The 25383-nt window shown below is 46.8% G+C and overlaps 6 protein-coding genes across 6 annotated transcripts; 3 read left to right on the top strand and 3 right to left on the bottom strand.

Moving 5' to 3' along the window:
- Positions 1 to 90: 90 nt before the first annotated feature.
- On the bottom strand, positions 91 to 3001 carry BGW36DRAFT_368097 (fungal-specific transcription factor domain-containing protein). Its single transcript, XM_046214951.1, has 9 exons — positions 2645 to 3001; positions 2531 to 2588; positions 1674 to 2478; positions 1574 to 1607; positions 1398 to 1518; positions 1324 to 1344; positions 915 to 1273; positions 684 to 858; positions 91 to 597 (listed from the first exon to the last, which is right to left on the bottom strand). Exons 1-9 carry the CDS (start codon positions 2751 to 2753, stop codon positions 135 to 137), a joined length of 2145 nt encoding a protein of 714 aa, XP_046078366.1. The 5' UTR covers positions 2754 to 3001; the 3' UTR covers positions 91 to 134.
- A 346-nt stretch (positions 3002 to 3347) lies between these two features.
- On the bottom strand, positions 3348 to 18223 carry BGW36DRAFT_311448 (putative midasin). The gene has a single exon (XM_046212478.1). The coding sequence runs from the start codon at positions 18167 to 18169 to the stop codon at positions 3485 to 3487; it is 14685 nt and encodes a 4894-aa protein (XP_046078367.1). The 5' UTR covers positions 18170 to 18223; the 3' UTR covers positions 3348 to 3484.
- Positions 18224 to 18372: 149 nt separating this feature from the next.
- On the top strand, positions 18373 to 21512 carry BGW36DRAFT_457140 (putative voltage-gated chloride channel). Its single transcript, XM_046221954.1, has 7 exons — positions 18373 to 18645; positions 18718 to 19253; positions 19303 to 19406; positions 19461 to 19613; positions 19666 to 19780; positions 19828 to 19919; positions 19969 to 21512. Exons 1-7 carry the CDS (start codon positions 18482 to 18484, stop codon positions 21442 to 21444), a joined length of 2640 nt encoding a protein of 879 aa, XP_046078368.1. The 5' UTR covers positions 18373 to 18481; the 3' UTR covers positions 21445 to 21512.
- A 1-nt stretch (position 21513) lies between these two features.
- BGW36DRAFT_368105 (pyrroline-5-carboxylate reductase) lies at positions 21514 to 22700 on the bottom strand. The gene is made up of 2 exons (XM_046214952.1): positions 22584 to 22700; positions 21514 to 22530 (listed from the first exon to the last, which is right to left on the bottom strand). Exons 1-2 carry the CDS (start codon positions 22642 to 22644, stop codon positions 21647 to 21649), a joined length of 945 nt encoding a protein of 314 aa, XP_046078369.1. The 5' UTR covers positions 22645 to 22700; the 3' UTR covers positions 21514 to 21646.
- Positions 22701 to 23905, top strand: BGW36DRAFT_368108 (CTD kinase subunit gamma CTK3-domain-containing protein). The gene is made up of 2 exons (XM_046214953.1): positions 22701 to 23042; positions 23098 to 23905. The coding sequence occupies exons 1-2, from the start codon at positions 22887 to 22889 to the stop codon at positions 23638 to 23640; spliced, it is 699 nt and encodes a 232-aa protein (XP_046078370.1). The 5' UTR covers positions 22701 to 22886; the 3' UTR covers positions 23641 to 23905.
- A 378-nt stretch (positions 23906 to 24283) lies between these two features.
- BGW36DRAFT_354148 (uncharacterized protein) lies at positions 24284 to 25348 on the top strand (the record flags this gene model as incomplete). The annotated part of the gene is made up of 2 exons (XM_046213495.1): positions 24284 to 24777; positions 24826 to 25348. 2 exons carry the CDS (start codon positions 24284 to 24286, stop codon positions 25346 to 25348), a joined length of 1017 nt encoding a protein of 338 aa, XP_046078371.1.
- Between the last annotated feature and the right edge of the window lie 35 nt (positions 25349 to 25383).

Raw genomic sequence — 25383 nt, forward strand, 5'->3', positions numbered from 1 at the left:
CAGAATTACACTATAGCACGACACCGAATAGGGCGATGAATTCAGAAGAGCAAAGAACTGTCTACTAAGTGGATCTAATTATGTTTTTATGTAGTCGAGAATTGTATTGAAATACAATATTGAATATACATATACTATGTACCAAGAGTATTAATCTCATGAGCCCATTCAGTCCAGAAGGAAGCTTGCTGGCTATCATTAAAAGGATAGGTGCTAATCCAATCAAGATCACCCACGGCTTCACCCAGCTCGTCACCATTCATCTCTTGAGACTGCAACAGCGTGTCACGATTATCAGATTCTGTTTGGTTTTCTAAATTAACGGGGGGATGTAGCACGCCATTGAGGTCACCATCCTGAGATGATGATGGTGCAAGGGCTGGCTGAGACATTTGCTTGGCTCGAGCGAGTGTCCGCTTGATGATGGATGCCGCATTTCTAGCGACCACGCAGTCATCCATCGCATGGAGCACCGCAATCGCACGGTCAATATGGGCATAAATACTCTCCAGCTCCTGCCGGGTTCTGGTGAGCTGCCGAAAGACAACAGCAAGCAATATGCTCACGGCAAACAAGGTATACGTTGCATTGTACCACCTGAAATTAGAATCGTAAAGGTTAGATAAATGATGTGAATAAGTTGGTTTTCGTAACCAAAGTGACCAATAGCAGAAAACACATACCAGGTCTGAAAGTAATCGTCTACGCGAAATGTTGAGTATATCAAATCGATTGCGTCTTCTGCAGATTGGATACAGAGACATTGGCATTTCCGAAGGCATTCGGCTTCGTCTGATATAGTTATTTTCGCATCAGTCATAAACACACCGTGGATTACCATTCGAAGGTTGAGATAGCCTATAATATGATCAGAATAGAATGTAATTAAAATTGAAGTTACTCGAAATGCTTACGAAGTTGAAGAACGACGGACTGCTTCTTTGTATAGCTGTCGAGCCGCCGAGGTTTCAAGGAAATATCTGAGTCACTCTGCTGCTGAGACCGAAGGTGGGAGGGAACTTGTTCAAGCCAATTCTCTAACTCAGCGTCGAGTGTTTTTGCTAGGTGAAGTTTTTGTTCCATTTCGCACGATTGAGTGTATAAATCGAGCGCCACTTTCCGCATAATTCGCGACAGGCCAACCATACACGGAACAATATGGAGGATCTGAGGGGTTGTACTTGCGTTTCCTGGGGCTTCTGTGGGGACATATTGTGTGTGGTATTGATCGGGACCGAGGCTATCAGGTCTTCCTAAAGCAAAGCTAGTTTGTCTACGCATTTTTTAGTGCCATTCTTTTTGAAAAAATAAAGCTCACCGTACATGTCAAGGCAGTAGACAGCCCTACTCAAATTAGTAAAGACACCATTAGATTGTATAGACCCTGGATATCTTACCACCACGTTTTTGATGCCGTAGTCGACGCCCGCGGGTCTGCTGCATCCGAATTAATGGAACTGCGATTGATTCCGATTGCCAACGAGGTTCTCGCCGCTTGACCAGAGTATAGGTATGCCACTAAAGAGGGGTGTGAGCTAGGAAAAAGTAAGAAATCACGTCAAATTTGGCATACCGTGAGGGTTGAGCTCGTGCTGACATACTTTGCTCTTGAGACAGTCAGTATCGTTGGTCTGAAGAGTCAGAGCGGTTTCTTAGCTGTGATAAAAACTCACCATCATGTAGAAACACTGGACCATTTCCACATCTGTCGTTGTGCCAAGTCGCGTCACGATAGCAAGTGCATTATTGAATAGTTTGCGACTCCATGCGAATCGATCTGCTCCATATATTTCGGGGTTTTCAAACGTCATAACAAGGCTTCCCAAACTCAAGGTGGCATAATAAAGAGCAACAAAGGATAAAGGTTGTTTGCCTGGTCTGTTAAACCACAGATCCTCACAGCGAGTCAGAAACACTTCTTCGTCGAGCAAAGGCTGGATATGGTGGATGTTGGAGAAGTAAGCGTCGAGGAACCGTCTTGCAACGCGAAAGTGAAATCGATCTGCATTAATTTCAGCCTCCCGGGAATCTACAGGTAAGCTGTGTAGAATATCAGGTTGGTATCCAGTATTGTGTAGAAGCGCAGCCGACGATAGCCCCGGTGGTCCTGCTGAAGAGTCCGTAGTCTGGCTATTAGACAACGTTTCCACGTGGCGGAAAAATGCGACTGATGAGGTTGACCCATAGAACTCGAGGTTGTTCGTGTGGAGATTGGTATCCATCACGTAAGATGCAGTATTTCGAGGCGGGTTTACAGACGAGGAGCGGCTGTTCTCCTCCATGGCCGATGAAGCAGGTGTCACGCCTTGGCGCTGAAGTTGGCCAGCATCAGTGGAGCGCAAATACTGTACAGGGCGCTCATGGAGAGACAGTGTCTGACTCTCATTGTTCGACCAGAAGTCGATGCTGCTTGATATGGGTCCTTGAGTAAAGCGTGGAGAGCTGAAGCTTGTAACATGGTTAATCTGAGAAATTGGCCTTTTAGAGTCAGGTCAGCCGGGGTATACAATCCGAATTGGGGAGCTCTTGCTGTGGTTTTGGTCTCTTCTCTCGGTGAATTCGCGAATAGGTACACTCCAAACCATGTTCTGTGCGTTTTAGATATATCTCCAATCATAAAATCAAAAAGTCATGCACAGCTCACCAACACAATAAGTGCATGGCCGATCCTCACTACAACGGTTCTTTCTGGCGCGACACACTTCACACGCTTGAAGAGCCCTTGGGCGTTTTGGTCTCCCAGTTCTTTGCATGGCCTAGAGATGATCACTCTCAATCATCGGTAAAGGAGTCTTGTGAGTTGCCGGCACTTCCGGTTTTCGAGATTAAGCCAGTAACAACGGATGAATCATGCCATTCTTGTTATCAAACGGGAGTGAGAGAAATGCATGTGCACACAAGGCTGAGAAGGAATAGGATGGAGAGAAAATTGAGCAGAGTTAAGGTAAATTTTAGGAAAAGGACATTTGAAGAGGATGTCCGAGTTTGAGTTATGGTCGGTGCCGCAATCCCGAGTTATTAATACAGTCAATCGGTCCAGACGTCGAGCTATCAAATGCGGGGAAACCTCGCGCCCTCTTCTATCTCGCGTCTCTTTCCTTCACGATCCCAATAGAGTCGAACTTGAAGCTTCGGCTTATGCTTTTAGCTTGGCCATTGAGGAAAAAGCTGGAAATGAACAATTATTATTCGAGTTTGGTTGAAATGACATGTTCTGTTAATGACTAGGGTTTCACCCCCGTCTGTAGGTGTGTATGGGGTGGCGTGCCCATGTTTGGTACACCCAGCTACCCGGTGCTCGGAATTTAGTGCCCGTGTGCTGAAATTTTAAAGTGTCTGAGAAGACAGGAAACTTGTATAGAGAATATATTCATGATATATATACATGCAATGCAGTATTAAACAAACTGTAAAATGTCTCGTAGATCATAACCCATTTTTATAACACCGTAAAATGCACTTTTGCTCTCTGACAAAAAATTATCTATGAAGACGTATCGACAACCTCTGCAAACCACTGTTTCAGAGCCATTGCGAGAATGGCCGGTAGCTCACGCACGTCTCTCACAACAAGATAATATGCGAAAGGAAACCCTTCAAGATACCTCTTCATCTTGAGTTTCATTTCTCCCGTGCCAATTGCAGAGTCATCAGGCTCGAAACTTGCCTGTGTCAAATCCAGAATTGAGCTGCCCTTGGCGGCGTCAAGAATTATAAAGACAATCATGATACGCTCTTCTTGTGCTTGTCGGACCAGGCGTCTAATAGTGTCGTGATCTTCACAAATACCATCCGAGATGATGAGTTCCAATTGCCAGAGATCAGTCGAGTTATTTGACCCGCCGCCTGCTCTCTTTGTTCTCGCCTCGCGGAAAAGAGCTATTGAGTCGGCGACGAGTTTCCGCACATTTGTACCTGTTTGTTGGTAGCTGAACTGTTGGAAGACTTGCATGCCTGCTTCAGAGGAGAAAGGTCTGCCGAAGTCATGGGCCACGCGGACATGCTCTTCATCTCCAAAACCAACTATGCACAAATCACCGGCTTCAAGCATGTTCAGACTGCGGGCTACAAGCGCAAGGGTTTCAAAGGCGAGCTGCCCACTTCCGCTTTCGAGCATGGATTTGCTATCATCAACGGCGAGCATTATCTGATAATTTCGTTTGCTTGGAATAGACCGGCGCATCCATATCTTGTCGCGCTTATATTGAGAGGCAATATAGGGAATGATCTTTTTAATGTTGAGCCGTTTGCCGGTGCGGAAGTCACCGCGGAGTTTTGTGGCGAGAGTTGGAGCCAGAATAAGGCGAAGTTGTTCGGTGAGAGAGAGAGAAAGATCGTTGGTGATAGCTTCATAATGTGACCATAATTGACGAGCCTCCTCAGGTGATGTTTTTGGGGCAAGGGTAGATGAGAGATGGATGGCAGCAAGGTGGTTATCAACTTCGTCTAGCTCCTCGGTAATTGGCGCCTCACCATCTTGAACACTGGACGGTTCGCCAACAAATGTATTGTTCTTTGCTGCATTGGCACCTGGCGCAGCATTCTTGTCCACTGCATCAAGATCCATTGCTGCCTCGGCGAGAGAATCTTCGTTTGCTTTGACGTCTTTGTCATCGTCAGCTACATCTGGCAAGATGTCGTCATTAGAAGTAGGAGGCTCAGTCTCCACGCCTCTTTGGTCGTCCAATGCCTTAGCCTGTTCTTCACTGGCTTGGCCCAATGCTTGTGTATCGGCAACGTCGTGGTCATCGGCCAGGTGTTCAAAATCAGCATCTGCCATATCGGTGTCTGGAGGAAGTGTTTGGGATTCATTGTCTTTGGAGGAATTCATTATCTCTTTCTGACGACGATGCCATTGTTCGAGCACATCCCCAAGTTTTTTGAACGCTTGAGCTTGAGGATCATCTTGTGCATCTTCGCCAGTCCCTCCGGAGCTATTATCGGCTTGTTTTCGATTTTCTCCGTCCTCTGCTGTTCCATTGGGAAGCTCCTCAGCACCGGCTTCTTCAGACCCGCCTTCTTGCTGTGTATTTCCTGAGGCACCCTTCTCATCTTTGGTCTCATTCTCTAATCCAACTCCACTAGAGAATGCTTCACTTTCTGTAGCATTATCATCGGCTGCGGTAGCATCGTCCACCTGAGAACGCATATTATCCTCCTGTTCCTGTTCCTCTTCGGCCGTCTGTTCTCCACCAGCTTTATCAGCTTCTTCATTGTCTTCCCCTTCTTCAAGTTCGTTCTCATCTCCCTGCGTATCAGCATCACCTGGCTGTGGAGTAGTTTCATCCTCCATTGGTTCTTCGGGACCTTCCTCGGCTTTGTCTTCGTTCATATCTGGTTCAAAATCAGATAATTCGTCCATTCCATCATCCTCATCCATATCTTGGTCCACCCCTTCATTTTCATCACCATCAAGTTGCATTTCTTCCGGAAGGTCGAGGGCCTGTTCTTCTTTAGCATGTGGATCAGTCACATCTAGCTCCTCTTTGCCAACTTCCTCTCCTTCGTTTTCAGGTACTTCCTCCTCTTCATTCTCTTCACCACTACCCTGTTCATCACTGTCTTGTTGTTCTTTGGTTTCCTTTTTCTCTTTTGAAGCGGCCTGTTCGTCAGACTCAGAAACGCCCTTCCCTTCTTCATTCTCGGTTTCTTTCTGTTGCTGATCATGATCTCCATCCCACATCTTCTCATCGACGGCATTAGGGTCGAGATCACTAACGCTGCCAACCTCCTCATCGATTTCGTCCTCTTCCGCCTCGTCATCGTCTGAATCGCTCTCGTCTGTATCTCCCTTTTCTTTGTTGTCATCAAATTCACCTTCGAGGTCCTCTTGGTCCATATTCACGGCATCTTCGGATTGCTGTATGTCATCTTTTGAAGATTGTTCCGGGTTTTGTTGTTGTGCAAGGTCAGATAGGTCTTCGTCATCTTGAACATCCTTACTGATATCTTCAGCACCTTCACCGTCGCCTAGGCCAGTTCCACTTTCAACTTTTCCGGACCCGCTCTGATCAGTAGACGCTTCATGAGGACTACAAAACCCTTCTGATGCAATCTGCGTGAAAGACCTTGACAGCACATAAGCCATTTTGCAAACTTCCCGATGCATTGAAAGATAGCGACTGATCAAGTCTTCGCATATATTGAGATACTGGTTTGTGATTGGCAAAAGTCCTGCAATGATGGCAGCAATCAGAGAAAGACCAGAACCAGATGGTTGGAGATATTGGATTTTGTCAAGAACTGAGTTCAGCGATGTATAGATGTCCAGTAGGTGCAACTCTTTGAGAGCCTTTGACAAGGCAGAATCAGTTTGAGAAAGCCAGTCCTTCTCCTCAATGTTTGGTGGTAAAGAGGTTAATGAAGCTTTCAGCCCTTGTAATCCCACGAGAACCTTGTCTACCACAGACAGATAGTAATCGTTCAAGTCTTCGATAGCTAGCTTATGATCGACAGCATAATCATGGTTAGGAAAAGAGATGTTGACCCAGGACACAATCTGCTCCAGAGCAAAAGCTAGGTCGGGCCGCTGGTCAATCAATCTTGCTAGCCCATCACTGAGTTGTTGGAGTGAGTTGACAATATTTTGCTCAGTTTCAAATAAGACGTCGGATGATACACCCGAAGGGAACGTTGGAAGACGCTCGATGTCGCTCTTGAAGTAAGTGAATGAATCTTTCCAGCCTCGAAGGAAATTGGCGACGCTGTCAGTACCCGAGTTTTTCGCATGAATCTCTACTATCTCCACGGCGACACCGAGAATTGGTATTAACCACGAGACGCGTTTGAATACGTTTTCTCTTGACAGTCGGCCAGACGGGTTCTCTGGTTGAAGTCGAGAAGCCCCATGGTTCCAAAGAAGTTTCATTTTACCAAAGGTTGACTTTAGATTTGAAAGGTGCCCAATTGCAGGAGATAAAGCATCTCGCTGTTTCCTAATCAGTACGAGGAATCCTTCGGCAGATCCTGCACTTCTTGTAACTTCGGTAGGGTTCAAATCCTCGTTGTAATCACGAGACGCTACTCTGACACGTGGTAGGACATCTAGAAGTCTTTGAAAGTATGAGTCTGCACATCTTGCCACCTCATCACCAGGAATATTGCCATGTGGGAAACTAGGAGTATTGGATAGGATCTGAGCTGTAGTGGTTTGTTCTTCAATGAAGATTGTGCTGACGTTTCTTCTGATGCCCATAAAATGCAACTTTCGAAGAGTTTCGGCATAAAAGCGGCGTTTCTGAGCTTTGAGATGCTGGACGTCATCCTTGTTTTCTTCTGTCAAAGTTCCAGGGGTTTCAGCTTTGAATGCCTTGATGCTCTCAATGACGTCTGTCACAAAGGTGCTCAATTGTAAGGAGATATCAAGCTCTGAGAGCGAACTGTTGTAGACACGTAACATATTTGACGCAGTGTTTGTAGGCTCTCTGAATCGGGGTGCGCGTTTCGTCCACAATGAATTTTGCGTCTGGCAAATAGCAAGAGCTTCAGAAGCTAAAGTTGCTGGGAAGACATTGAACACCGGCTGAATCAGAAAGAACTGTTGTTCTTGAATTTCAGGCATTCCTTGTTGCAGCAGCTGGTCTGTGATTCCAGACAATAGTTCCCTATACTTTCGAACATACTTGAACAATTTGTAATGTGATCGACGGGCACTTTCTCGCAAAGCCGTGATGTTCGTGTCCTTCCAACTAGCAAGCTGGATTTGCTCCTTAACATTCTTTTCGAGGGACTTCCTTCCTTCTTCCAAGGTCTTGGATATCACGGGTTCAAATATCCGATAATGCGAAAGGAAGTTCTCCAGACCAGAAATAATGTAGGCCAAGGACGGGTGTCTTTGAACAAATAACACCAGCAGCGACTTGAATATTTCTACTAGGCGAAGACGGGGACTGTATTGGCCCAGAGTAGTGGATTTGAAAAATCCCTCAAGGGTTGCGAGTGTCTCTCTTGTATAGGTCTGGAGATCTTCTCCGGCCTCGGCGATTTGTAGTGGGACGGCAATCAAAACTTCATACGCCACGAACCACCAGGAGCTAACGGCTTGCTCACATTTCTCGTATTCAATATCCAGCAACCTAGCCCAGGTTGACAGTTCCAGTCGCCTCCAGCTGATGATCAAAGCAGTTATCTCATCGTACAGAGTGACAGCTGAAAATTCCCTGCTAGCAACTAGTTGCCACTCATGAACAAATCCATACAGTTTCTCCAACTTGGTAATATATTTGGCGATTGGTTCCTTGTGCTTAAACTGTAAAATTTCCTGGCAACAGTTTAAAACATCATGAATAGCTGCATGCTCAGGCCAGCTTGCTTGAAGCTGAAGGAAACGGGTGCGGATAGAGAGTACTAAAGAGACGAGACGTTTTGCCTCGTTAATGTTGGCGTCGGAGTAGAAGTTATAATGCCTTGACGAGACTTGTTCATAGCCGTTCATGTCATCTGCGAGAACAAGAAGAACACCAGAAAGTTGATTTTTGGGGTCTGAATGGGGTTTCCGTTCAGACTTCAAGGAGCCGAGCATATGAGTAGATTCTGTGATAAATTGTCTTAACCTTACTTGCACGTCACCGCCTTCGAAAATAGCTGCGTGGAGCTGTGTCAATTTTGAAGCAATGGTCTGAGGATCCAATCGACTCTGCTTAGTTGGCTCTTCTGTGCTCTCTTCATAAGTAGGGAATAACTCGCGTAGTTCTGATTCTTCAATTTGTTCACTCTCCTCAAATGAACCTTTATATCGGTACAATTGATTCTTTTCAGCAGTTTCCTTCTGCTCTTGAGTGAGTTGTGTCTTCCAAAGCTGGTGGACAGACTGGAAAATTCCCTGGAGCTCATTGAGGTAGTGCTGTGAAGCAAAGGTCGACGAATCGATGCTGTGACGTAGAACCAGAGATGAAAACTGTTGAAGGAGAACGTCTAGAGGGGCATTGGTGGTAGCTTGTCGTTTTCTTGGTATTTCCTGCAATAAATCTCCATTGTTACTAAGGAACGGCGTCATCTCAATGATTAGTCGGGTTGGCGTGTCTATCGACTTGTCTTTGGTAGAACCAGCCGAACAAAGAGATGTCCCTAAATCCAAGAGCTGCAGAAATCGGGTAACTAGTATTGTTATGTCATCATAAGCCCTGAAGTTGGTATGAAGCCGGTTACAAATCTGACGGATATTATCTGTCAATAGACGTCCGTATTGTTGAAATTCCGTGGAACCATATTTCTCCGGACCTCTGCTCAAGACAGAGTTGAACAAATTTGAGAACTCGCCTTGCAACTCCAGTAATTGCGATTTAGCGGGACGGGTGACAGGGGAAGCTGGTGGTGCCGATCCAAGGCTTTGTAATTCTTTCTCTATCAAGCGACGTCGCAAATTACTAGCCCTGCCAGAAAACTTGAGTTCAAAGTCCGTCAATGCTTGGGCTTGGTTCTCAAGCTGCAAGAGCTTCTCTGAGTACCGTCGTCTTTCAATAACCAGACCAAGCGATGGGTCATATGGTTTGTCAGGGACGAACAGTCGAAGACACATCACTGCTATTTGAATGGAGACAAATCCCAAATTGTACAGATCGCTTTGTGGATCTTTTCCAATGCTGGCCAACACCTGTATACACTTCGAAGCCTCTTCAATAAATTGTCGGAAGTAGTGGTGGGTTGGAAGATCGATTGTTGGCTTAAGCAATGGCACTGGTCCTTCATAATTACCTGTTTTCTCAATCGAAACCAGAATATTACCAATTACCCCAAGGCTTTCGTCTTCTAGGAAATCTTGATGAAGCCATAGCAACTCTGAGAGTACCCGTGTAAATGCCATTGATAGAACTTTCTCCTGAGCCAAAGCTATCTCGTTAGAACTCAATGTCAAAGCCTCTATCAAAGCACCCTGTTCATATTGCAGAAACTCGAGTCGCCCCAAGCAAACTTCATTGACATGGTCCAAGCGCCGTAGCAAGTCAATGGAAAAGGTCTTGCCCCAGGGGGAAACTGCCCCTGACTTTCCTTCACAGCTATTATAGAGTGCTAATTTGTGCAAAATATCGGGGATTGACGACTTGTTATTCGATGACACTATACTGTGTGCGGACCGCCCGGCGAGTAGTGGTAAAGTCTCATTCAAATGAGTATGAGTGCTGATTGGAGTCTTACTCCATATTGTCGGTAAATCATGGTACTCGCAAATAGTCTCGAAAATATTGGAGAAATGAGGGAGTTGCGATGAGGCGTATAATTCAGTAACTGAACTTAGATTTTGTACTTTTTCCCTCAAGCCTTGAACGAGGGCTTTGCCATCGACGTTTTGGAGTAGCATTGCATTTTGAGCGTCAACAAGAGATTTCCACATCATTCCTAGCTGTGCCAAACTTAGACTTGTTTTTAGAGCAACCTTTGAGAATTCTGTGGTTGCCGCCTCTACTTCGAGAAGTAAACTCAATTGTTCCGGATTGGAGCAAGTAATAGGCCTCCAAATATCCCAGATTCGGCGCATGCTCAAACCTGTAGTAAGCATCCATGCTGAGTGAAACCTTGAAAAGGACGGAGACATGACTGAAGACAAAGTAGACAGAATTGGTCCTTGGTCCGAAGCAGATTTCAAGGCCTTCTGTCCCGTTTGCAAGTAGATTTGAAACTCCCCCTCATCCAGCTCCTTAGCTTGAGTAGCTGAATATATTTCCCAGCAGAACCTTGAAATTTCTCTCAATGCGAATATAGATGGTGAATTTGCGCTGTTTTCATCTAGATTTTGGATAACTTCATGAAGAGCTCGGACACAGTCTATCAAAAAGGAGCTCACGGGCTGCGTCGAGTCTTTTATTAAGCTTGAAATTCTGCTCGAAGCGAAAGAACGCTCCAGTCTTGTCATCTGTGACGGTTTCAGCTGCCGAGAGTTCTCGTTCGCAGTAATCAAACATCGCTGTAAATGATGCAAATCCTTCTTGATGTCTTGCAATAGAGAAATGATAACCATTCGGTCGAGAGATTCTGGAAGCCGGACTAAATTTGGCTCGTTGACAAGCGGATGGACGAGTTCCAGACCAGATACACCATACTGTAAAGCTGAGTCGGCTAGTAGTCTCCACTGCGGATTCTCTCTGACCACCGCGACATATCGTTCGAAAACTGCGTGAAACCCATCGGACTTGCTGTCAGAAGACATTAATGAAAAAAGCCTTTGAAGCGAGCTGTAAAACTCTGTCATTTCCGCTGCTCTCACGTGGTCTAAACGAACACTCAAGGAACGATCATCAACCAAAGAAGCCTGCTTAGTAGAGTCCCATACATGGCGTAAACGGTAGAGAGTTGACTCTAGAGTGTAACACGGGATATTATCGGCTTCGACAATTTCCGATCGTGGTAAGAATGAAATCTCTACAGATCTGTTTCGCATTGCCCGGGACAGTTCTCCGTTCCGAGGATCCATGGTAAGGAAAAGTCTGAAGTTTGAATGAGGCTTAATTACTCGAGCCGAACCGTCTTCGGTGCGCTGCTCATTGAGAACTAGGTACCCCTTGGGTTCCATCAGTGAATTGAGGCGATCTAGAACTGAAGCATTGCAGAGATTTGCATTGTCAAGAACGACCCAGTATCCATACTGGATAGCTTCTGTGAGAGCGCCTTCAGTCCATTCAAAGCCGACTTTATCTGCATTCAATGAAATCTGCGCCAGATAATTGTACTGGCTGACAAGGCTGTCAAATTTTCCATCGTGAAAATGCGGTTGCAGCAATTTTATGGCTGCGGATAACTTGTCTATGGTAACTCCAGGCCTCCTGCACATCTCGTACATATCCAGCAACGCGTGTGTCTCTTCCGTGCCGATTCCAGAGGTAAATATAGAGACGATCTGTTCATGTAGAAAAGCTGCAAAATCTTTTGCGAGAGCCTGAGTTTGACGGCGGTAGTCGATCTGTTCAAAGCCACCAATCAAGTCCATTGTATCTGTATCCGGGCTCAAAGCCAGCTCTACTAATTTGGCACCTCGTATAGCGGCCAATTTGCGTAGAGTGGCCGTTTTACCAGAACCTGAAGGACCAACTAGAATACTCGGCCAGGCTTGCTGTACACAGAATATCAACGACTCCAGAACTTCGAGATCGAATGGAAGAATTTGGATGTTGGCATTAATCATGCTCCGCTTGGTGTTATCCCTTTGCATTATTCCAAGACCGACTTGAAAATAATCCAGCGCCATGTCGTGGTAATAGGACTTCGCTGGGGGTGGTCCATCGAATGACTCATTGAACAATTCATAGATTGTACGACGATCTTCCTCTGTGCGAAATCTTTGACAAATGATATTCTCCAAGAAGTAACCGCAGGGAACCTGGATATCGGCATTGTTGGTTAATTGGAGCCACCGCGTTATGTCTCTAAGGTTAAGCTCCCATGGACCTCCGATATTGCCAATCCTCCGGTCACGCACAATTGCCGTATTCAATCGAGACATGAAATCCACTATTTTGTCTGTATCTTCAGCAGGAGTTTTGGGGAATAATTTCGAGCAAATGCGTTTGAGATCCGTATCGCTAAAACTGTCCGCATAGACGACCGTGAAACGATTGACGAACGATGCCGGAAGACCTTTCCGACCACCTCCTTGATGATGTGGGTTTTGAGCAGCAAATAGCACAAAATCAGTGTGCCTCTTGAATGTCTGGTCTAATTCGGCCACATAGACTTGTTGGCGGTGGTCAAGGCACGAGTTCAAGCCTTCTAGTACCGATTGAGACGCAAGGTTCATCTCGTCAAGGAGAACCCAATGCCCACGTTGCATTGCTTGTAAGAAAGGAGCATCTCGCCAGGCAAATTGGCCAATGCCTCCTCCTTCAACGGGGACATCGGAGCCGAAAAGATCCGTAAGATCCGTTTGTTCAGACAAGTTGATCCGAGTAAACGGCTTTCCTAACGCACGGGCAAGAGATTCTACCAATGTTGTCTTTCCAACACCAGGACTGCCCTCGAGTAGAATCGGCTTTGACGACTGTAGACCACGTGCTATACGAACGGAGTTGGCAATGGTAGTAGGGGCGTCCATGACGAAATGCGGATCTGGTGATGAATTTGCAGACATTGGTAACTTGAAAGCGCCTATGGAGAGGTAACCATTGTCTACTGATACCGTAGCCGCTTCACCGTAGATTTCAGCAGCGTCGGCGTTGAAAAGCTCGGTAAGCTTTTGAAGACATAGCTTTCGATTTTCCACGAGGCTATCCAAGGACATAGACAGCATTGCAGAAGGGTTTGCACCTAGAGTGTCGATGTAAACCATGGCAGCACCCTGGACAATCGCAAAGTTAGGGTTGGCGGGAGGACACTTGTTGATGAACTCGACCCAAGCGAGAAGATCTCGAATAGACAGTGACGAAGAATTCGATCCATGGAAGACTTGTTTAAACCATTTCGCAAATTCCAGCATTGGTTTTGCGTCGTTTTCATCCACGAATTGAAGTTTACTCCTCAAAATTGGTAATATGTCCTCTTCATCGGAGAGTTGTGGAACCCATATTTCTGTCATACGATTTCTGAGGGCGGCAGAAAGTTCTCTTTTTCCATAGTCACCGCCTGGGTTCATTGTGGATAAGAATTGATATCCATTCTGTGCCACAACCAAAGAATCAATAGGTCCTTTCTCTGCGAGCAGAAGAGATCTGTGAGGCTCGAGAACACTGTTGAGTCTTTCGAGGACAGAGTCGTCGGCGAGAGAGACTTCATCAAGAAGAAAATATTGGCCTGTCTTCATAGCCGTGACAAGGCTCCCGTCAGACCACTCGAATAACGCCTGCGACCTTGTGATATTTGTCTTGATACGCTGTAAGGTCTCAGGGTTTATTGCCTGCAACTGCTCAGTAGTGAGTTGGGAGAACAAAACTTTGAGGTTCTCCAGATTCGTTCCGTCATTATTTCTTTTCATTGGCAGAGCTGCCTGTAGATCATCTAGTAATTGCTGTTCTACAGCAGAACGGTTTCGCAGTGGTCGTTGTGCACCAATTAGATCTCCAGTCTCGAGGTTGACATGCGCATTGACAATCAGAAGTTCTTTGCCGTGGATCTCGGAGACAGCTTGACAAATTTGGGTTTTTCCACAACCAGTTTCACCGACTAGCAGAACAGGCTCGTTATTCTGCAACGCTTGTGAGACTAGAACAAAGACTCTTCTCATGGCTTTCGTCCAGACAACCCCTTTACAGAGCGCTTGTTGGCCGTGGGACAGTCTCTCAAGTTCTGAGGAACTGTATATTGCGTCCTCGTCAATTTTTACCTTCATGACTTCTTCTATCACTTTCTTAACAGCGGCTCGTTCTTGTGAATTCCGCACTCTCTCCGCGAGAAGCATAAAACCATTGATAGCCAAAGTCTCACGGTCATCTGCCTGGCGAAGAGCCCATCTGAACAGATCACGGAGCGTGGCAAAACTGTTCTTTTGTTCGAAAAGTCGAGTAGATTGTCTCAGAACAGAAAGCTTCTTATAAACAGTCACTATCCTTGAACAGAACGAAGGCGCTATCTGTGTTCGTTCTTTGAGAATGAATTCTAATTCATCTTCAGGAATATCATCGAAATGTAACTCCAAAAATCGATTCCGGAAGGCCCTTGAAAGAACCTTTCGGCCCCCGTAAAGACCAGCTGGATTTTGAGTAGCAAAGAGCATAAAGTTCGGGTGCGGGTGGATAACTTCCTGGGTCTCTGGGAGGAAGAGTTCTCTGTTATCATCCAACAGTCGGTTGAGAGCTTCCAGGACATCTGATGGGGCTAAATTGAGCTCGTCTAGAACAATCCAACATCCATTTCTTAATGCTTCCACAAGAACGCCTTCTTGATATCTTAGAGAGCCGTCGTCGGTTGATACATATGATCCAAGGTACTCCTGTAAATCCGTATGCTCATGGTTGTTAATACGCACGAATTTATTCCCTGAGACTTTAGCTAGATACTCAACCATGCTCGTCTTTCCCGACGACGTAGGCCCTTGTAACAGAATAGGGAATCGACGTGTAGAGCTAGCACGGAGTAGATTTTTGAGGTTCTTTTCAATGAAAGGTGTGATGATATAGTGAGGCTGTTTCTCTGCAGCTAATGGGCCTTTTCTCATCCAGTAATGTTTGAATTGCACATATTCGTTGCCATCACTTGGGGGTCTGGGCACCTGACCAAGGATTGATTTTGCGTATTTGGCAGAGCCGAATATGTATTTTTCAATGAATGGGAGTACCAATTTTTCTGAAGCTTGGCTGAGGAGTGTTAGGAAACTCATGCAGAAGCCTTCGTATGCTGCTCTTCGGATGCCGTATATATGGACGTGGTCGACAATGTAAACTAATGTTCGTACAAGTGTCCGGATACTGAAATGTGGCTTCTGTCCAGCGCCATCAGTTAATCTGTTTTCAGCACTCAGTTTCTTAGTCTCGAGATAGAGACTAGCGATGTCTGAGGCCAAACGCAAATCACTTTGAGTCAAATCGCCGAGATATGTCTGTATCAAACCAAGGAGGTCATCAAGGTCAACATCGGGTGAATGAACGTAAATCTCAGTGAACCTGGACCGCAGCCCGGGGGCAAGGTCTCTTTTTCCTGCATCTGTGGCGGGGTTCATAGCACCAAATATTCGGAAGTTGGGATGACCATAGACTCTTTCAACATCCCCGGCTTCCGAAAGTAGAACAGACGGCAGCCCTTCGTCGCCGTGGTGTAATAGCCCAGCAATATTCTCAAGAATGTCAGGGGTAGCCAGGTTGATCTCATCTAGTAAAACCCACTCGCCATTCCGTAAAGCGCGAACTATCTTACCCTGAACGAAAGCGAATGCAAATTTTGAATCACTTCTGGCCGCCTGGGCTTCAAAGTCGTTCAATTGGGCGTTAAAGAGATTCCACTTTTCCTTAAGCGCAATGTATTTAGGAGAATCGAGTTTCCTTTTCTTTGATGGTTGCTCTTCATTGGCCTGCTCAGTCTGTTTAGAATCTGCGGGGGAACGAAAAACATTTTCCGCCATTCGAACAGATTCGTGCCAAAGATTCACAAGACGTGGCCAATTGCTTGCAGTCAAGCTTTTTGTCACTGATGCAAGGAATTTTTGGTTTTTCCTTGCTGAGAAAGTCTGCTCAAATAATTCGTTGAATTCGTCTAGAAGGGGAACGGCCACTGAACGAAGATTGACAGGCCTAAAGCCTCCCAACAAATCGGTGCTTTCACTCTGCTGTGAGAGGTTGACTACTGTGAGTTTCTGACACATCAAGTTTGCCAGCTGCTGGATGACTGCCGTTTTACCGATCCCAGTCTCTCCAACAAGCAAAACTGGCTCCGCTAGCTGAATAGCGCCTGCAATCTGTTCCATAGTTTTTAAAGCCGCGCGTGTCGGCGCAAAGCGAGACGATGCTTGCATATATTTGGACTTGGAAGTCTTTGTCACTTTCATCCTAGTACAGATTTCTCTACCCACCGAAAAGTTGGTGTCACGCTGTGCGAACGGAGGGGTGCGCTCTTGAAGGCAAAAATGGGCTCTTTGAGGTGATAGCTGGAGTATTTCAGCAATATGATGTGATAATTTGTGTCCGAGATCTCGATCCGGCAGGAACCGAATGAAAACGTCTACCGCATCAAGAAACATCTCGTCTTGAAAGCTCTCTGGGGTCTCTTCATTTCCAGTCTTTGCACCCAAACGGCCAAGTCGACGATGCAATCGATCACACAACTTAATCAAATCTCGAAGCCCTGGTGTCCTCCCTTGGGAACTCCTCACCGCCAGATTGCTGTGAAAGGCTGAACAAAGTCTGTCATAGATATCCATGAGGGTCCCGACTCTTGGTGAAAGCAACGGGAACTTATTAGCAATAACTTCGCGAATTTCTTCCAGGGGCAAAGATTGGATATTTATCTTTCTCCATAGCCTGATACCTAGGAGACCGTGGCTGGGGGCAACCTCTTCCCCTTTGTTATTCAGAGAAGACTTCATCGTAGCAATAATTCTAAACCCATCCGCACACTTAATTCTTTCTTTTCGACTTGGTATGATAAGCTCTCCTCTTTCTATAATCGGTAGTATAAGCCCTATAACTTCTGACGGGGCTCGATCAAGGTCTTCGATGAGAACCCAACGGCCTTCCTTTGCAGCCTTGGTCAATACACCAGGTTGCCAAGCAAAGGCTCCGGTCATTGACGATGTGGCATACATCCCCAGCAAGCTTTTCGCATCCGTCTGTTCGTTGAGATGAAGCGTCACCATAGAAGCTCCCTGGCCCATCGTCCTCGAGATATCATTAACCAAACAAGTTTTTCCCGAATTAGGTAAGCCGATGAGAAGGAGGGGTCTATTATCAAGAAGCGACGATCCTATGTTCCTTAGATTGACCTGAACTGTCGCAGTATGGACGAGGCTGGATTCAGCAACAGGCTTGTCCCACCGCACCCTGGGAACGAGAACTCCTCCAATATTGGCAACACGAGACGTTACATGGGTTTTAACCATCTCTAGAAAATCCATCCCTCCATTCAATAATGTCTTTCGCTCCTCGCGTAGACAGGAGTTGAGGTATTGCCAGCGCCGCTCTTCCCACAGACCAAGAACTCTATAGTCGATTGTGATGCCTTCCCATGGGCCGTAGACAGGCTCCGAACCAACATGATAATCTAGCATGTTTTGTGTCGCGGCATCTGCAGCATGCATATAGGTGCAAAAACATCGGATGGCTAGGTACCGCACGCATTTATCGGGATGTTGGAAAAGTGACTGAAGTTGGATCGGCGAAAGGACGCTAGAAAAAGACTCTAAATCGAAGGATAGCAGTCTATGCATGGAAAGGAGAAGGTTTTGTAAGGAATTGTCGTCTATTTCGAGCAACTTTAACTCTCGGTGGCTTGCCAGAGGCCCGGGTTGTGCGAGAACATAATTCGTCGCGAACGATCGAAGGTAAGGCGCAAAGGGCAGGATTCTGGAAAATGTGGAAATAATGCGCGCATAATAGATCTGAAAGTCCAGATCCAACCATCTCGAAGCCAGATCCACGATTAAAGGCTCATAGGATGCAAAAATCCACTCGATGCTCCCCGGGTGTAGTGCCGCCAGTGCAATCGCATCAAGATACTGAGCTCCAGATGCATTGCGAATTCGCTCGGCGAGTTCGCTGGGAAGCTGGCGCAGAGCTTCCGACTCTGAGAGCTTCTGCTCGTAGATAGGTCTGGCATCCATGATAGTACCTATCCCGGCAAAGAAGCCCTCGGCGTGATTGAAAGGGAAAATGGCAGTCAATTGACTTTGCGGGCAAGAGCCAAGGGAAACTTTTTTGGCCGATTTCTTTTTCTGCCGCGATAACCGTGGGGCCCGCATTGGTCACCGCCTTTGCCGGGGCCTGTCAGGTGTCGCTGGCGGCTGTTACGATCGCCATCCAGTATATCATATGTCTATCCCGATTCCTCGAGACATGTTGAGCTGTTGATGTCCTGCTAGCGCTGAGCAGCTGCGATCTGCCCAGTTTACGCCGATGCGTCCAGGAAACGCGTCATGTCACCGATCACCCCCGGTTCTAGTAATGGGGGACCTCAGCCTGCGACTTCCCGGGATATTTACACCCCAAACGACTCCGAGGACGACGACATAACTTCACAGCCCCAGCACGATGAGGCTGTATTTGCTGAGGATCCGTTCGACCAGCGCAGTACAGAACCGTACGTTTAGCCATACATTTAGTCATTTGTTGAAAACCATTGGCGAGTTGAGATGATGCTAACGAGTTCAAGTATAACGTTCAAACGCAAACAAAAGCAACCTGCTCGTTTCAGCTTATCCAATATATTCTCCGGGAGGAACAGCAGCACCCCGCAGAGATCAACGAGTCAACAACCGAATACAGCACATTCTTTGAGAGAGTGGACGGATACCGCAACCCATCAGAGGTCCACGAGTACTCATGCAGATATCAACGGCTTTAAGGAAGACGGTCCTCTCGACTGGTATGTAGAGGGGCCCGGCCGGAGAGTAGCCTACGACGATCTCACCGCGATTGATTGGGTTTTCGAGTATATGAAAGAACGGCAACGGAAGAGGCTATTATATTCAACAGACCAAGGCCTGTTAGGGCACCTGCGACAAATTTTGGACGGAAGTCATGTTTGGGCTGTGCTGGTAATAACAGGCGTCGCTGTCGGTCTTATTGCAGCTTGTATCGATATTGCAAGTGATTGGCTCGGCGATTTGAAGCTTGGATACTGCAAGAGCGACCAGGGGGCTAATCAATTCTATCTTAATCGAAACTTTTGCTGTTGGGGCCATGAAGGTACGCGGCGAATTTCTAGTTTCGGCGCCTCGGACTTATAAGAATTTAGATTTTTCACAATGTATTGGCTGGGTGCCGTGGAGAACTGCCCTAGGTATTTCCTCCAGGGGTGGAGGCTATGTCATGGAATACTTTTTCTTTGTGATGTTTTCTGTGGGTGACCCCTGGCAGCTATCGCTTAGCGCAACTTTTCTAACGGCCAAACAGGTCTTGTTCGCATCATGCGCATGCATATTAGTTCGGAGTTTTGCGCCGTACGCCAAACATAGCGGAATACCTGAAATCAAAACAGTGCTTGGCGGCTTTGTCATGAAACGGTTCATGGGCGGCTGGACACTGGCCATTAAGTCCATAGGACTTGTAAGTTTGCTTGGAATCGTAGAACACAACTTGTTTTTCTAACATACGATAGTGTTTGGCTGTTTCATCCGGCATGTGGCTGGGTAAGGAAGGTCCTTTGGTGCACGTCGCATGTTGTTGCGCCAACATTATCATGAAGCCATTTGACAGTCTGAATCAAAATGAAGGTGAGACGGTGACAATATTTCCGTAGTATGAAAGCTAACTTGAGCAGCGAGAAAAAGAGAGGTTCTGTCGGCTGCCGCTGCGGCGGGTATTTCCGTCGCCTTCGGTGCACCTATTGGAGGTGTTTTGTTTTGCTTAGAGGTATGCTGCTCCATTATATCAAACCCTGGCTTTGTCTCATTCTTTCCAGCAACTCTCGTATTATTTCCCAGATAGAACGATGTGGCAGAGTTTTGTATGTGCCACTATAGCAGCCGTAACGCTCCAGGCATTAGATCCTTTCCACACCGGAAAAATCGTGCTATACCAGGTGACATACACCAGAGAGTGGCATCGATTTGAAATCATGTTCTTCATGATTTTGGGCATATTAGGTGGTGTCTACGGCGGTTTATTCATAAAACTAAATATGAGAATAGCCAGGTGGCGCAAGTCCAGGGGGTGGAATTTTCCAATACTCGAGGTTGCCTTCATTGCAATTCTTACGGCTATGATAAACTTCCCCAACAAGTTCATGAGAGCTCAGTCATCTGAGCTTGTGTATCAGCTATTTGCTGAATGCGCAACTACCACGGACGATCAACTAGATCTGTGTAAAACTGGGGCTGCATCTTTTGGTGTCATTGCTCTTCTTTTGATGGCAGCCGTAATGGGCTTCTTCTTGGCATCTCTCAGTTTTGGCCTGGAGATTCCTGCTGGAATTATCCTGCCATCCCTCGCAATTGGGGCTCTTTTTGGTCGTGCTCTTGGCATTGGAGTTGAAATGTGGCAGTCTGCTTACCCGGGTTTTTTTCTATTCGAGAGCTGTGACCCTGATATTCCCTGCATCACCCCGGCCACTTATGCAATCATAGGCGCGGCATCCGCCCTGGGGGGAGCGACGAGAATGACCATATCGATCGTGGTCATTATGTTTGAATTGACTGGCGCACTGACATATGTGATTCCAATAATGATTGCCGTGATGCTTTCCAAATGGTGCGGTGATATTTTTGGAAAACGTGGTATTTACGAATCGTGGATCCATCTCAACGAGTATCCTTTCCTAGACCATAAAGACGACAAACCGCCGCCGGATGTTCCAGCGTCCAAAATCATGACAAATGTTGACGATCTCACCGTTATTCCTGCTGTCGGACACACCATTGAAACGCTAAAAAGCCTTCTCATTCATACCAGATACCGTGGATTCCCGGTGGTTCTGGATACCTCGAACCCAATTCTACTGGGATACATTTCGCGAAACGAACTATCTTATGCATTGGAATCCTCTTCTGCAACCCGCAACCTCCCCCCCGAAACCCAAGCTTTCTTTGTACATCAGCCTTTTGCCGATCCACATGAAACTTTTGACCTACGGCCCTGGATGGACCAAACGCCGATTACCCTCAACAGCCGTATCAGCTTTTCTATTGTATTAGGCATGTTCCAAAAGCTCGGTCTACGATATGTACTGTTTGTGCATAAAGGAAATCTCAAGGGCCTTCTCACCAAGAAGGATGTCTGGTTTGTCTTGAATGGCGTGGAGAGCCGCAGAGAAAAGGGCCTTGGAGACGGGCCTCTCAGAGAAGCTACCAACTCGGATGAGATAGGCTTGCTTAGTCCCAATCCCAGTGATGAAGACATGGATCTTGTAGAGGGCCGACAATCTTTGGAGTCTCTTTAGTGTGTATATCGGAAGAAGGTGCTCTTATCTTAATGACTTTTTTTGGGTTTAGAGAATATAGACGGTATAAGTGATATACAATGCAGTTTGTATTCGTAAACTGTGACATTACGCTCATTATCATGTCCTTTTCAGCCCAAGCCCCACACACCTCTTGAAGTAAGTCACTGGCAATCTATCTAAACGATTAATTCTGTTGAGATCACCGCCGGGTGCCATTAACTCTCTGCGTCCCTTTTCCTAGCTCACTCGCAACACAAGTTGCTTCCCGAACACTACGCGCAATCGTTCCCCTGACCGCAGCATCCTCAAGCACAAGCAAGCCCCCAATCGTACAACCCCCAGGCGACGAAATCTTCTCCTTGACAATCGCCGGATGCTCTCCATTCTCAACCATACTAACCGTGCCCTTGAGCACCTGACAAGCCATAAACTGCGCCTCAGCACGCGGAAGCCCCATGGCCACCGCCCCATCCGCCAACCCCTCCAACATCAACGCCGCAAAGGCAGGCCCCGAGCCCGCCAACGCCGTACACACATCCATCTGCGCCAGCGGAAGTCGCACAATCTTGCCGATCCGCGTGAATATCCACGAAATCAAATCATCCCACTCTTTCGGTAACGGTGGGACCGACACGCCAATCGTTGTCATGGACTCACGTACCATGGCCGCCGTATTAGGCATTGCGCGCACAACCGTGCATCGCTCGGATACCGGCACTGATTCGCCCTGATACAGCGCTTCTTCAATCTGCCGCCCCTCGACCCCAGCCAGGACTGAGATAAGGAGTTTCCCTCGAAGAGCTTCGCGCATGCCCGGAACTGCGAGGACTTCCTTCACCATGTAGGGCTTACAGCCCAGAATGATCACGTTGGCTTGTTCAACGGCTTTGATGTTTTCGTTTTGGAGAATTGTGACTGAGCCTCCTGGGTATGGCTTAACAGCTGTTTGGATGCGTTTTGCAGATCGGTCGGATCGGACACAGGCGATGAATTTGGTAGGGGGTTTGAAGGATGTTTCTTCCGTTTGGCTGGGTTCTGAAAGGGAGGAGAGAATGCCAGTTAAGATTGCAAGGCCGAGGTTTCCTGGACCATGTTAGGGTTGGTATCTTCTACAGCTAGAATTCAGGGGTACATACCACATCCTAGCATAGCCAGGGTTTTCTCCCCGGAGGCTGTGGTTGAGGGTTGGGCCGTCATTTTGGAGTATATTATTCTGATCACACAATTGAGTCTGAGATACTGGGATATAAATTGAACGATGTATATCAATGTGACCGGCACGTTACCCGGCGGAACCTCTCCATCCCACTTCGTTCTGCCGGCCGAATTTCCTTCACCGCTTTAAGTCGAGGCCAATGATACGCGTCTTTTGCCTCTCTGATACTGACCCAATATATAACTGCATGCTATGGTGATTCTTGTCCCAGATTACCAGCAAAATGGCGGATCCTTTTGAAGTGCGTATGCGCTTTACAATGCAACTGCAACATCTCAGTGCTACAGTCTCCTCGTCACAGCGAGCGGCACAGTACGCTCTGAAATACCGAGACATGGACGAGGACCTCCATTCGTGTATTCTAGAGCAACTCGAGCGAGTGAGCCACACCACAAACACGAACTTTTGACACCCCGCCACTAATTTTTTAGCAGAATAATATGAATAACCGTGCAAACATCCTGTACTTTATTGAACACTTCTGCGATATGGCAACCAAAGAAAACCACCTCAACTACGTGCGCATGATCCAACGCGACATTTTGACTATCGTCGACACTGTTGCCCCCGCAGACGGCTCTGGCGCTGCGAATGTGAAGCATGTTCGTCGGGTTCTGCAAGGCTTGCAGGATAAGGAAGTGCTATCTAGTGATTCTGTGCTGGAGATTGGCGCTGCACTCAAAGAGCGAGAAACGAATCCGTCCAACGTCCTCGACAATGAACCGTCCGATGGATCCGGAACACCAGCGAGCACAAAGGTAAACGGGGGTATGAGGGTTGACAAGCGCCAGATTGAGCAGCGGATTGAGGAGGATCGAGAGCGGAATAAAAGGTTAAGAGAGAGTATGTGGGCGGTCAGTGGCGATAATAAGGATGAGTTCCGGAAGTTCTGGGACGAGGCGAGCGATATAGGCGAAGATGATTTTCTGGATGCTGATGAGGAGTTTGAGGAGAAGCGGAGGATGATCACCACTTAGTACTTGCTTTGGGTGTGATTACATCAATTACGGGAGTTATCATGGGACTTGGGAAAGCGAGGCGTCTCGGATTACAATTGGTTTGCATTGATATTGTCTATTGTGTTGATTTTGAATGAGCGGCCTTTTATCTATGCTTCAAATGTTGTGCATATATATGTGAATATAATAATGGATCTTATAACAAGTCCTCCTGCATAGATGCTTAAATTTGTAAACATCCTTAAGATGAACATGTCCCGATTTCAAACTCATATTCTTTCGCCTTCAATCACAATATTTTTTCTCCATTGAGATCAATTTGATAGAATTATAGATAATTGATAAGACTCGGCAAAACGTAATCCCGGATACAGACCCACCGTCGCAATCGACAAAAAAGAAATCGACAAAAATATCCGACGGACCAGATGCTCACAGCCATAGCCCAAAGCAGCTACGAGAGTATTGGCGGTGTCAAGGTTTCAAAATATATCATTTCTGCCATCTGATGTTCTCGCAAATTCTCAACAAGGCAAAGGGGCTATTCAATAGCAACGACGTCGCAGCCACCGACGACAGCTCTGTCACCGCCCAGGTTTTTACGCCTGATTCAACACACAATAATATTAATACCGGCACATCCCTTCCTGCACAATCCGAAATGGTGGTGTCTACACGACAGGGCCTGGTAGGGTCATCTCCAGCGAATGGCGCAGATGGGGCTACAGCCGGCAAGAGGAAAACTCGAGCGACGAGATCTGATAGCCAATCGAATAAACGGAGGAGAATGGGCGAGGAAGAGTCTGAAATTCCGCAAGATAATGTTGTGGTGGAGATGCCGCTGAGACGGAAAGCTGCAGAGGACGATGAGGTACCAGAGACGCAAGAAGCAAATGACGAGAGCAATGGTATAGCGACAACCGATGAACCGCAGAACACGGCGTCGAACGATGTGCCTGTGAAAAATCACATTCGATTTGATAGTGAGGAGCCTACACCGGTTCCCAAAGAGATCGATGAAATCCCAGAAACTCAAGTCGTTCCACCCGAAGAAGAGTCGAGCGATGATGATGAAGCGCCTGAGGTGGTCGACAATTCGGCGCAATTGCTATCGCTCAAAGTACAGGCGCAGAAGCAGGAAAAAGCAAGAAAGAGGTGAGCCATTTATTTCGCAAATTTAAAAATCACGTCTAATACCAGTAGGGACGAAAATCTACGAAAACAGAAACGTAAATTGCAAGACGAGAGAAATAAATCACAAGCAAAAGCCACGAAAAAACCCAGGCCAGAAAAGCAAAACCCATCCGCAACTCGTCCTTCAGAACCATCTCTAGGACAAGACGACGATTTAGTTTCAGAAAGCACAGCAACTCTACAGGGATCTGTCGTGCGAGAATCTGGGCGCCTGGCTCTCCCTGCTCTATTACCGGAAGAAATTCTAAATGCCGAATCAGTCTATCGGCCACCCACCCCAGAGCCGGAGCAAAAGCCAAAAAGCACTAAATATCACAAATTCTTCGACGATGTGGAAAAACCTGTCAAGGATTTGCATCGCGGGGACGTGACTATCCGGGTTCTCGAGGATAAGAAAGTAATGCTGCCACCAAAAAGCTTAACAGCAGGACGGGACTTGAAGGCGGCATGGATGAGTGGTCAGCGAAGGAAGAAAGCCCCTATAGGACTCAAGCGAGTGTCTAGTCGTCCACAGGGCTTTTTACGGCGATAGATATCTATCATGCTATCATGAACTCGGTTACAATA

This window comes from Talaromyces proteolyticus (assembly GCF_021365285.1).
Source record: "Talaromyces proteolyticus strain PMI_201 chromosome Unknown BGW36scaffold_1, whole genome shotgun sequence".
Lineage (NCBI taxonomy): Eukaryota > Fungi > Ascomycota > Eurotiomycetes > Eurotiales > Trichocomaceae > Talaromyces > Talaromyces proteolyticus.